This window comes from Capsicum annuum, chromosome 5 (genome assembly GCF_002878395.1).
Source record: "Capsicum annuum cultivar UCD-10X-F1 chromosome 5, UCD10Xv1.1, whole genome shotgun sequence".
Lineage (NCBI taxonomy): Eukaryota > Viridiplantae > Streptophyta > Magnoliopsida > Solanales > Solanaceae > Capsicum > Capsicum annuum.
Window position 1 is genome coordinate 16,673,669 of NC_061115.1, and position 12,402 is coordinate 16,686,070.

At 36.4% G+C, this 12,402-nt stretch overlaps 3 protein-coding genes across 3 annotated transcripts; 2 read left to right on the forward strand and 1 right to left on the reverse strand.

The window, feature by feature from the left end:
- The first annotated feature begins 1,925 nt into the window (after positions 1-1,925).
- Positions 1,926-4,791, forward strand: LOC107863036 (WW domain-binding protein 2). Its single transcript, XM_016708786.2, has 5 exons — positions 1,926-2,231; positions 2,928-3,030; positions 3,740-3,811; positions 4,258-4,463; positions 4,578-4,791. The coding sequence occupies exons 1-5, from the start codon at positions 2,122-2,124 to the stop codon at positions 4,672-4,674; spliced, it is 588 nt and encodes a 195-aa protein (XP_016564272.2). The 5' UTR covers positions 1,926-2,121; the 3' UTR covers positions 4,675-4,791.
- Positions 4,792-5,120: 329 nt separating this feature from the next.
- On the reverse strand, positions 5,121-9,938 carry LOC107863035 (glutamate-1-semialdehyde 2,1-aminomutase, chloroplastic). The gene is made up of 3 exons (XM_016708785.2): positions 9,515-9,938; positions 7,111-7,284; positions 5,121-6,371 (listed from the first exon to the last, which is right to left on the reverse strand). Exons 1-3 carry the CDS (start codon positions 9,707-9,709, stop codon positions 5,304-5,306), a joined length of 1,437 nt encoding a protein of 478 aa, XP_016564271.2. The 5' UTR covers positions 9,710-9,938; the 3' UTR covers positions 5,121-5,303.
- Positions 9,939-10,387: 449 nt separating this feature from the next.
- Positions 10,388-11,155, forward strand: LOC124898434. The gene has a single exon (XM_047412082.1). It carries the CDS (start codon positions 10,388-10,390, stop codon positions 11,153-11,155), a length of 768 nt encoding a protein of 255 aa, XP_047268038.1.
- The last annotated feature ends 1,247 nt before the right edge of the window (positions 11,156-12,402 follow it).

Consider the following 12,402-nt stretch of genomic DNA (forward strand, 5'->3'; position numbering starts at 1 on the left):
TACTCAAATTAATTTTCTTTTGCTTAAATTTGTGTAAAATCTAAACATGTCAACTATTTGGAGACAAATATAGCGCTATAAAAATCCCCTTTTATTTGCTTTGTCCTATTTTAGCGTACTGCCGAAGGGAGAAAAGGGAATAAATGGTCCCTTATCTATACAAGTTGGACTAAAATAGTCCCTTAGCTATAAACTTAACAGTTTTAGTCTTTTAACTATCCAAAAACTTATCAAGTTTTGTCTTTATTTATTCTTGTATATTTTTATACAAACAACCGACGTTTATACTAATGGGAATTTATATACCTCTATTACATTTTTTCTATCACTAATTTCTCAATTGTTTCTCTCTTGGACACCTTATCATCAAATTTCTCTCGCCAGAAAATACTTCCTCCGTTTCAAAATAAGTGAATTGTTGGAGCAATTTTAGTGTTTCAAAATAAATGAATGATTCACAATTCAAGGTAAATGTTGGAATTTTTTTTCAAATTTACCCTCCATTAAATGTGCATTGGGAGTGATGTATCATGTGTCTTTACTTTTTGAAGAGGGTAAAAATGAAAAAACATGATAAATTTATGTCTTTGCTTTTTTTTCTTAACATGTGTCCCAAAATCCAACAATTAACTTATTGTGGAACGGAGGAAGTAACTTAAAAGTACAAAAAACAACAATTTGCATCAAACCTGACCAAATTACAACACTAAAATACTTTAAAAGTCACCAAACTACACAAAAAATACATTAATGCATTAAAAAGGTCAATAAACTGCGCAAAAAAAAAGTACCAAATTGCAACAAAAAACGTCAAAATATTTTTTTACGAGACTAGAAGATTGTCGACCCAACATGAAACTACTTGATGGATAACCTCGTTAACTTTTGTACTGAAATCTAGTTCAATCTTCAAACTTTTTTAGCCACAAAACTAATTAGGGATGACAATGTGGTGGTGCGGGTGTGGTGCAGTGCGGTTTAGACTATGCGGTGCGTATTTTAGGCTATGTAGGTGATGTGCGGGTGTGGAATGGGTTGGAGTAAGTGTTTTTTTTTTTAAGTAGTGGGGGGCGGGGGCGGGGGCGGGTATATGCGGTTTTAAATTAAAAAAAAACTAAAATTATTATTATTCTCGTGAATCTACCTAAAATTATATATATTCTTTACTTCAAATTTTATTATACTTAAAACGACATACATAATACTATAAATAAATAATTTCATAACTTTTTCTTTTCAAATCAGTAAAATAATTTTATAAATCAAAATATCAAATAAAAGTTTAAAGGTTTTGCTTACTAAATCACTTTACCGTGCATAATTTATTTAATTTATCTATATCAAGGACTTGAAAATATTGTGGTTTCCAATGGAGTTATAAATTTTACCAAAAAAAAAAATGTGGGGCGGTGCGGTGCGGGTATACGTGGGTATGAGTGCAGGGCGGGTTTATACGAATTTAAAGGTGATGTGCGGTTTTTAAACTCGCGGATTTAGAAAAAACCCACACCACACCCGCCCCGCACCACCCCATTGCCACCCTTACAACTAGTGTTTTATTAAAAAATATTCGTAATGCTGAGATAATGTAATAACAAAGAAATAACTAAAAAAACTAAAATATATGATCAATCAATTAACACTAGTACTATTCGCCTCCTCAGCTTGAAAGTGGATAGCATACTTCACCAAATCGAGTTAATTCGATATATTAATTACGGTGTCTAAGCTGTTGTCGTTTTTAGTTTTAAGTTATTTTTTGACAAAAGAAATTCGCGGAAAAGATGTCGAAGAGAAAGAAATAATGGAGAATTAATGATGGAGAAAATCTAACGAAAGTGTGAATTTTCATTAGTATAAACGTCAATTATTTGTATAAAAATATACAAGAATATATAAAGACGAAACTTGATAAGTGTTTGGATAGTTAATAAACTAAAACTGTTAAGTTTATAGTTAAAAGTACTATAACTTCAATAGATAAGGCCCTTTTCTCCAGCCGAAGGTATAGGAACGTAGAAAAGCAACAATAATCCCAAATTCCTGAAAGCAATCTCTTCTTTTTTTTTTCTTTTTTTTTTTGTGATCGGGGTTACTTTTCCGATCAGAAAAAAAAAAAGAATGACATTGAATCCAGAATTATTTCCTAATGGAATGCCAATTCCTTTTCTTAATGAATTGTTTGTTCTTTCTAGAAAAGGTGTTGAGTTTGAGGTTGACAAGATCCTTGGGTAACCTTTTTTTTACTTAATATTTTCTTAGGTATTGTTTCATAATGTATATTACTGTATTGTGCTATGTTGTGTTGTATCGTGCTGTATTCTTTTAATTTTTTCTTTTTGGATAATCGAAACATTCCTTACATAAAAAATTACACTATTTATATATAGTTAAAATTATTTTTTATATATATATAATATATATTGAACCCTTGAACTAGTTCATATGTTTTCTTATTATATTTGGGATCCCTTAATGAAAATTCTTACAGTTGGAGGGCAGGGGAGGAGGGAAGATGAGGTGTGTTGGAGGATGAGAATGACATAATCAATGTGAAATGACAATTAAGAAGTTACGGAGCTGGTAAGGCCGATGGTTCATCCGGATCCCCATGCAATGGAAAATTACACTTACGTATGATTAAAATAATTTTGTTACGTACATATAATATATGTTGAACCCCTTTCAGCTGCTTCTATGTGTTACTTTTTGATAATTTGAACTCCTTTAGTAAAAATCCTGATTCTGCTACTGCAATTAGAGAACTTGTTTTAGAAAATATGGTTAAGTGCATTTGGTTGTTGAGTATGCATGGAGTGGTTGCATTTGCTTTACTTTATTTCTTTCTTTCTCCCTTTTTTTCAATACATAATTCTAGCATTGCCTTCACTACATGACTTTGTGTTGATGAGACTATTTGCTTGCAGTGTAGGAAAAACAAGAACAAAAGGAACTATCTACTTGTCGAATATTCGTATGGTCTTTGTTGCAAAGATGCCTGTGGATTTCATTGCTTTTGACATGCCCTTGGTATGTAATCATACTTGTGCTCATTTACTGTCTCCTGATTCTTGTGCTACTCTTGATTGATCAATGTAAAAGGGATAACTTATTGATCTTTGACTGACTTTGTATAGCGTTCCGTGAGAATCTTATGTAACTTGAACAACCACCTTTTTAACATTCCTTAAAAATCTTACGTAGTTTCTTGTTTGTAGTGTTCTGAGGATGTTTGTGATCTCGAATAGCTAGTTTAATAGTATTACTCAGTTGGTGTCTTATTTCTTTTATTATCTAGCGATGTGTTTTCCCATGTTGTTTATTTTTATGTTTTTTGTGGATATACGGTTGTCTGTCCTGAGCCAGGGGTCTATCGGAAACGACCCCTCTACTTCATCTGAGTTGGTGGTATGGACTGCGTACACTTTACCCTCCCACTGGATATGTTGTTGTTGTTGTTGTAGACCAACTTATGCATACTGTGCAATTCAGAAAGGCGCGTATTAGGGCATATATGTAACTTTGGTCAACTACTGAGATTTTGAGATACTTTTCTTCTATGATACTGTACTATTTGTTTCTAATACGTGTTTAGATGCATGAAGTGACCGTGTTCATCTGTTTAAATCTTCGTTTGGAGAATAATCATGTATTAGTTGGTAACTATGATGAGAAAGAAGTAACAAAATTGACAAATGTAAGCTACATTTGCTTGACAAAGTTTAATTTCGTTCTGCAGCTTTTTGTTTCTGGTGAAAAATTTAAGCAACCAATATTCCACTGCAACAACATCTCTGGATATGTAGTTCCGGTAAGTAGCATAGATAAATTCGGATATATTTGGATTATTATGTCAATGTTGTCAAAGGTGCTCTTAAAGCACACTTGAGCCCTGAATCGATATGCAAAACACGTACAGCGCTTCGCCTGCTAAAAGCAAGGCACAAAACATGTTGAGTGTTTCTCCTCGATTAGTGTCGTGATCAAGGATTTTACGAATACTTCTCCTTGTGTTATTGTAATGTTTTTGATAAATTCTTTCTCCATATATTTGTTATTCTTATTGTAATTATTAGTCTTGGACTGCACATACATATTTGTTATTTTTCTCTATTTGAGTCTTTCTTCATTAAAGCCCACATTTTATTTGTACATCTTTCCCCCAACGAACCTTAGAAATTTTTTGCGCTTTTCGCCTTTGATAACAGTGGATTATGTGTGTGCTACATTAAAGAACTGATTTTGGCCTGCATTCAGGTTGTTCCAGATAATGAAAACAGTGCCTTGTATTCCACACATACATTCAAGATTTTGTTCAAGGGTGGTGGTTGTGGGACTTTCGTGCCATTATTTTTCAATCTAATGGCGTCTGTAAGAAGAGCTCAGCAACAGTCTGGTACAGAGCCACAGGCGGATCCTCTCCAAGCTGCACAAACTCCAGTCGATGAGATGATCAGACATGCGTAAGTCAACATTGCTTTCGCCTTTTTACTACGAAAAAATGTTAAAAGATCCATTTTCCCCCTCAATATGCTAGCTGGTGTGCTGAATTCTTCTTGTGTTTTTCGATTTTGCAGGTATGTCGATCCCAATGATCCAACGAAAATCTACTTGCAGCAGCCTACTCCAGAGTCCCAACTCAGGCGTCGTTCTTACCAATCACAGCCTGCTTAGAACTTAATATACTTCTTGTTCAACGTTACCTGAATTGTTCATTTTCTGATGTACTGATTCTCTGGTTGATTGCTTTGATTCTATATAACAAAAGAAGAAAATGATTTTGCATGCCTATATGTAGCATATGCAGTTGGTACATACATATATTTTTGGAAAGGGTAAGTAATATATGCAATTGGTATGCATTTCCTTCAAGTGTACACAGTTTAAATCTATTTCATGGTACATTTATCTCAAAACTGGGCAAATGACATATGCACATGAAGACGCTACATGAATTCAATATATAGCATAAAGGGCAGCTCAGTGCACAAAACATGCAGAATCCCAAAAAGGGCCCACCCCTAGGGATGTGATTTAAACAAACTACCTCAATGCAAACATTAGTGGTTGCTTCCATAGCTCGAACCTATGATCCATATCACATGGAGACAATGTTACCGTTTCTCCAAAACTTTTCTAAAAATAGCTTTAAACAAGGAGGTAAAATGGTACAGCATGTTTCTGAATAAACGAAATGCTAAAAGACTTTCTCATTACAAATTACCTTTTTATTTAACACAACAAAAACTTAAAAAGGGGAAAAAGCTCTCCACCTAGCATACAAAAAGAAGAAAGTCTAGTGGTTAAATTTGCTTTAGAACTTTTTCAGCTGCAGCTATAGTCCTTTCAATATCCACTGGAGTGTGTGCTAAGCTAGTAAATCCAGCTTCAAACTGTGATGGTGCAAAGTAAACACCTTCCTCCAGCATACCCCTATAGAATCTGCCAAATTTTTCTGTATCACTCTTCTTTGCATCCGAAAAGTTATGGACGGGACCATCCGTGAAGAAGAAGCCAAACATCCCCCTTATGTACCCGCCACACATGGCATGACCTGTCTTCTTTCCAGCATCCAAGATTCCTTGTGTAAGTTCACCTGTGATCTTGTCCAAGTGTTCGTATGTGCCTGGTCCCTGTAATCGCTTAAGCGTATGAATTCCAGCAGTCATGGCCAATGGGTTCCCACTTAGGGTGCCAGCTTGATACATTGGTCCTGCAGGTGCTACCATCTCCATAATCTCCCGCCTTCCTCCGTATGCACCTACTGGCAAGCCACCACCAATAATCTTCCCGAGTGTTGTCAAATCTGGAGTTATTCCGAAATACTCTTGAGCTCCGCCATATGCCAACCTAAATCCAGTCATAACTTCGTCGAAAATAAGGAGTGCACCATTCTCTTTGGTGATCTTGCGAATGGCAGCAAGAAATTCTTGCTTGGGTGGGATGAAGCCGGCATTTCCGACTACAGGTTCGAGAATTAGAGCAGCTATTTCTCCTTTGTGCTCCGCAAAGAGGCTTTCCACAGCAGAAATATCATTGTAAGGTGCTGTCAGAGTATTGGAAGTAGCTGCCTTTGGAACTCCTGGGGAGTCGGGGAGACCTAGGGTGGCAACCCCACTGCCCGCTTTAACAAGAAATGGATCAGCATGACCATGGTAACAACCCTCAAATTTGATGATCTTAGTTCGACCAGTGAAAGCACGAGCCAGTCGTAGTACTCCCATACATGCTTCTGTACCAGAGTTGACAAATCGAACCATTTCTATGCTTGGAACAGCTGAAATAACCATCTCTGCCAGTGTATTTTCAAGGAGACATGGAGCACCGAAGCTCGTTCCTTTCTTCATTGTTTCAGCCAAGGCTGCTAGCACCTGCATGGAAAGGTTATACCAGGATTACTGCATCGAAAACAATGTAAAAAGCATTAAGAACTTTCACTCTCGTCTTCGTCCCCAGACTTTCTACAAAAACAAAGACCCTCCAACAACGATTTCCGTTGTAAAACTAATATGACGGGGGCATTTCACAATACTTCTTAAAGCTGAGCTCAAGAGAATCCAGTTGACATATCGGTTCTCCTTATTCCCCAGAAAGAAAAGGAGGAGAAAAAAGTGGACGAAGCAATTAGACATTCCCAACTAGGACTACTATGTCGACATGTTCTACTTGAATTTTCACTTTATCGCAACACTACACAGCTTACTCAACCTCCAATCAAATCATTTCCAGTTAAACAAGGCTCATTAATCAACTTTCTATAATGCTGATTTATACACTTTAATCGCGAAAACTGTCTATGAATGGAAGTTATATGCCAATTTCTATTAAGAAATGAACAAAAAAAATTTAATCCATGTGTTCTTAGTAGTCATACTTATTCATCTAAGGCCAAAGTAATTGCAGGGCAATAGTTCATTAAACTAACAAACTTTTCTAACCTGTAACGAGAGCAAAAAAAAAAAAAAAGAAGCAACTTTAAGACGGAGTTTTGGAACCTGTTACAAATACAAAGCATGGCGATACACGGAGAGTTATGAGCCAGACCGAATAAATGCTCAGTGGCCAATGAAATTTCAAGCTGAACACATACTTAAAAGCAGAGAACTAAACCTCATCATCTGCATGGCCAATTATAGCTGGACCCCATGATCCGACATAGTCAATGTACTCGTTACCATCTATGTCCCGCATACGAGAGCCCTTCACCGAATCAATAATGATAGGTTGTCCGCCAACTGACTTGAAAGCACGAACAGGGGAATTTACACCTCCTGGCATCAACTCCTACCAACAGTAAAACACGAAATGAAAATCAATGGAGTTGCAAGGACTTGAAATCAATAAATTGAACTGGACCTTTTTCTGCTTCCATTTTTATTGAATGAGTTAAATATAGAAATTTGAGCACAATAAAAGAAGAATAGCATGAATCAAGTGCATCTTTCTTTGTAGATTAAAGTTCACACCATATAACTGAGCAACTAACTTAACTTGTATTTTTTGCACCTCTTTTTGACACAAACCACCAAGGACAAAATGATGTACAATCCAGTCTTTCTCATTTGCCGTTTCTCTAACCTTTTTCCCCTATCTAGACAATGTGATAGGTTTTAGCAGTTTCTCCTTCTAGGTTCCAATCTCAATAAATTACATCGAAGATACATTAAAAATAAAAGAACATATAAATGGAAAGGAAACGAACTAAAGCAAAGAAAACATATTTGCAACCGAAAATTTGTTGCATTATCAAAGACTCCTCAATATATCTCCTCTTTGTACTCAAACACATACAATTTTCAAGAAACTTAAACAAAAATTGTGCCTTTTCCGCACGACTACACACTGAAAACATACTCGAGGTTCTCAAAGAGACACAAATAGATGGCAGTTAAATTATAGGGGATGATAACCATGTCGATCAGACAGCATTGGTTGTAAATCAGTTCATCAGATAGATGCCAATTTTGGAAGGTCCACCAACTTCATCAAATCAACATCTCCTTTTACTCCTCACCCACCCAAGATATCTTAAAACCAGCAATTTAATTCACAATATTAGCACGAAAAATCGAATCTTGAATCAATACAGTTCGAATCAAATAATAAACACCAAACAATACCAACTCATCACCAAACCCCACTCCATAATCTTGTATCTTGTGGCCACCTTGTTAGCAAGGTGAGGCGGGTCCAGGATTTAAAGTTTATGGGTCTTGAACCACACACGTTTTTGTTTACTGGGTTCTGGATAAGTTTTTATACATACAGTATTAGGTGAATTTCTTACTATAAATACAGACTTTGGGCAAAAGCTACTCCATTTGTCCTAAACCGTAATCTATATTGTGGCTCCGCCCCTATAAGCTATTACACAAAAGAGCACTTCACTTTTTTAATAAAATTTCATCAAATCAACACCCCCATCCCCACCCCCCTTAAGCTCACCCACGCTAGATATCTTAAAGCTAGCAACTTTATTAACAAGGAATTTTAACATATTTAGACCGAAAAATCGAATCTTGAAGCATTACAGTTCAAATCGAAGAATAAACACTGCAATAATAACCCCATCAAAGAACCTAATCCATAATTTTCCATCTTGTTACCATCTCATCTAGAAGCAGTTATGGGTTCTTGTTTCTAAACCATACATCTTTTTGTTCAATGGATTCCAGATAAATTACTAATACATACAATATTAGGTGAATTTCTTACTATAAATATAGAATTTGCGCAAAAGCTACTGAGTTTTGTTGAACCTATATTCTGGCTCCGCCCCTACCTAGAAGCTATTACTAAAGGGCACTTCAATTTTACTAATAATAAAAAGGCAGCCCAATGCACTAAGCTCCCTCTATGCACGGGTCCCAAGAATAGCTGGACCACAAGGATCTATTATACACAACCTTACCCTACAATTCTGCAAGAGGTTGTTTCAATAGCTCAAACCCAAGAGTCTATTATACACAACCTAACCCTACAATTCTGCAAGAGGCTGTTTCAATAGCTCAAACCCAAGGGTCTATTATACACAACCTTACCCTAAAATTCTGCAAGAGGCTGTTTCAATAGCTCGAACCCATAACCTCCTGGTCACACGACAACAACTTACCGGTTAACCCAAGTCTCCCCTCCAATTTTACCAACAAGATTAGCATGAAAAGTCCAATCTTGACACAATACATAATCTTGAATCATGTGATCACCTTATCTAGAAGCTAGGCCAAATTCAAGATTTAAACTTTATGGATATGAACCATACATCTTGTTGTCAAATGGGTTCTTGATAAATTATTTATAACTGCAATACAACAACAACATACCCAGTATATTCCCACAAAGTGGGGTCTGGAGAGGGTAAAGTATACGCAGTCCATACCACTACCTCGGATGAAAATAAAATACAATACAATACAAGATTTAATTTTTATGGGTTTTGAACCACACTTTCATTTTGTCTTATGGATTCTAGATAAATTATTTATACAGACAATAAAAGTGAAATCTTGATTACCTTGGCTTTGTTGAAAGCTTCTTCAGATTTTTGAAGTGTGTAAGTTTTTTTCTTTTCATCAACTGAAGCAGTCATTCTAATTGTTGCAGCAGCAGCAACAGAAGAAGAATGAGATGAAGATAAACCCCATTTGGGTTTTTGAGTTTTAGTCAATTTTGATGGCCATGAAAGTCCTACACTTGTTACAGCTGCCATTTTTACCAACTCTCGAAATCACCCTCTTTCTTGAGTCTTATTTTGTTGAGTTGGTTCTGCAATTGGGTTGTGTTATGAGTTCTTTGGTCTTTAAAGTGGCATTTGTTTAAAAGGCTTTTGGTGAAGATAAGGAAAGTAGATAGAGAAATCTCATGAAAGTGACTCTTTTATTTTATTTTCTCTCTTTTTGGTAAAACATAGTGAGTTTTTTTTTTATTTTTCAAGCAAATGGGAAAATTAAAATAAACTCGCCCTAATTATAAAGAGTTTAACTTCTGTGCACTATCAATGCACAAAATATACTACATTATTAGTTAACTTATTTAATTATTTATATAAAAATTAAAAAAAAAAAATTAGTTAACCTGCAATAGCAGATCAAAAATATTTTATAGTATAAAATATTTTATACATGTACAAAACTTAAATTTAATTATAAATTCACCTGCAAAAGTTCCCTCTTAACCCTCACTATGGGTTAAGGGATTTGGATTAAACCTGGGTTAGCGTTAGTTGTGGGTGGTGGATTTATAATTGGAAGTCATACTTTTAGAATTTCTCATTTCAAGTTGATATGTTAATGATATTTAATATAAAATATAAATATAATAAAATTTAATTAACGATTCAATTCAGTCGATGTATTAATGTATGGAGTACACCGACAAAATCATAGTCATGGATATCGATCAACCACCACGACCAGTAGTATCCCCCGACTCTGTAAATACTAAACCTCCTTCCCCTGTAGCTCGTTTCCCTGTAAATTACCTCTCAAATCAAACCTTTGCACAGAAGCTTCTTCAAAACGATATGTTCCCGAACCTGGTCGATGCGTCGGCGATTGACGCCGAGCTTCTTGATGAGACCATTCCTGAAAAGCCAGAAGAGAATTTCATCCCAATAACAGCGGCAGACAAAACACGATTGTATTCCTCTTGGCAGTCATCCTTGATTGTAAAGCTATTAGGTCGAAAATTGGGCTACCCGGTTCTAAAGAGGAAGCTACAGGACATGTGGAAGTTCTCCGAAGAACTAATTATGATCGATTTGGGTTGTGATTTCTACTTTATTAAGTTTACCCAAATGCAAAATATGCTACATGTTCTACATGATGGCCCATGGTTTATATTCAATAATATTCTTTCTGTTCAAAAGTGGGAACCCAAATTCGTGGCATCACAAGCTCGAATTACCCACACAGCCATTTGGATTCGTTTGTTGGAGTTTCCTACGGAGTTTTATGACATGGATGTTCTTCTAACAGTTGGTGCCAAAATTGGACTACTCTTGAAGGTGGACACTTGCACGTCAACAACTTCCAGAGGTAGATACGCTCGTCCGTGTGTTCAAGTACCTTTGGAACAACCGTTACTTCACCACCTATTTATTGAAAATCATAAGCAAATCATTTGCTACGAAGCTGCTGCTTTGTTGTGTACATAATGCGGACGACTTGGACATACTACCTGTTGTCCATACATACTATCCACAAAAGAGATATGCAACGGAAAATCTAGTGACGAACAAACAGAATTCGCGAGGACCATTAAAGAGCATGGAAAAAAAAAGGAGGAACAAGATGATGGTTAGCAGCTAGTTCGACTCCCTACACGTCAACAACGAAGGTCAACAGAAAAAGGAAGAGCAATCCATTTTGAAGCAGACAAAAGCCCTACTGGGCTGTTGTGGGTTAATGGGCCTTTAATTAAAAATAATAATAAGGTAACAGGCCGAATTAATTCTTCTTCTATAGGCCCAGGTATGTATCTGAATGCTTCTGACTTTTTAAATTCCTCAACTGACTCTCCTGCTACTAACACTTTAAATAATAGTTATACTGAAATTCCTTTAGCTACTACTGAGCAACTTAAAAAGGGACTAACAACTCTTAATACTATGACGACTAATCAGTCCCACGTGGACAGCTTGCATGAAAATATTACTCCTACGCACGTAAACTCGGCGAATAAATTTCTTCATGTTCACCCTTATAATGATTACCATGAACGTGATGATAATGACTTGTTAAACTCTCAAAGTTTACCCTCTCCAACCCACCTTATACAAAGCCACGTTTCTCAGAACTTAATCCCTGTTTCTATAAATCATGGATCATGCTCAAAGCTACCCTTTCAAGGGTTTACATATCCACCACAGTCCACCATACCCACTGCAAGTTCTCCAAAAAATTCCGATAGAACCAGGGAACGAATCCTTGACTTACCAAGTCTACTCTTCAATGAACCCAATTCCTCTTTACCCATCCCAGTCATGGATGGAGGTGGCATTAATGGGTCATGCATTCACTTTTACCATGAAAGTGAATGGTCAAAATTGTCTCGTCCTGATTCAAAACCCTCAGGATCTAGCCCAAATAATAATGGAGGGAATGACGAGAGGAACAGAGGTCTTCTACGATCCTCCAGCGATAAGTTAATCCCTTCCAACTCTGCCGTTCTACCCACCATCACAAGGGGAGGATTCAGCTCCTTGGATTTAACCCTATGTAACAGTGGTAACGATGAAGCCCAAGACACTAGTCCAACCCATTCCTTTGAGCTCTCTTCCATTGCCAACAACATCAAACACGGAAGGAGGCATGGGGACTACCTCAACCTTCCTGGGACAGGTAAAGGTATTCCTGCTCAAAGAACTGTATGGAAAAAAATAAGCGTAAGTTATCCTCAAAA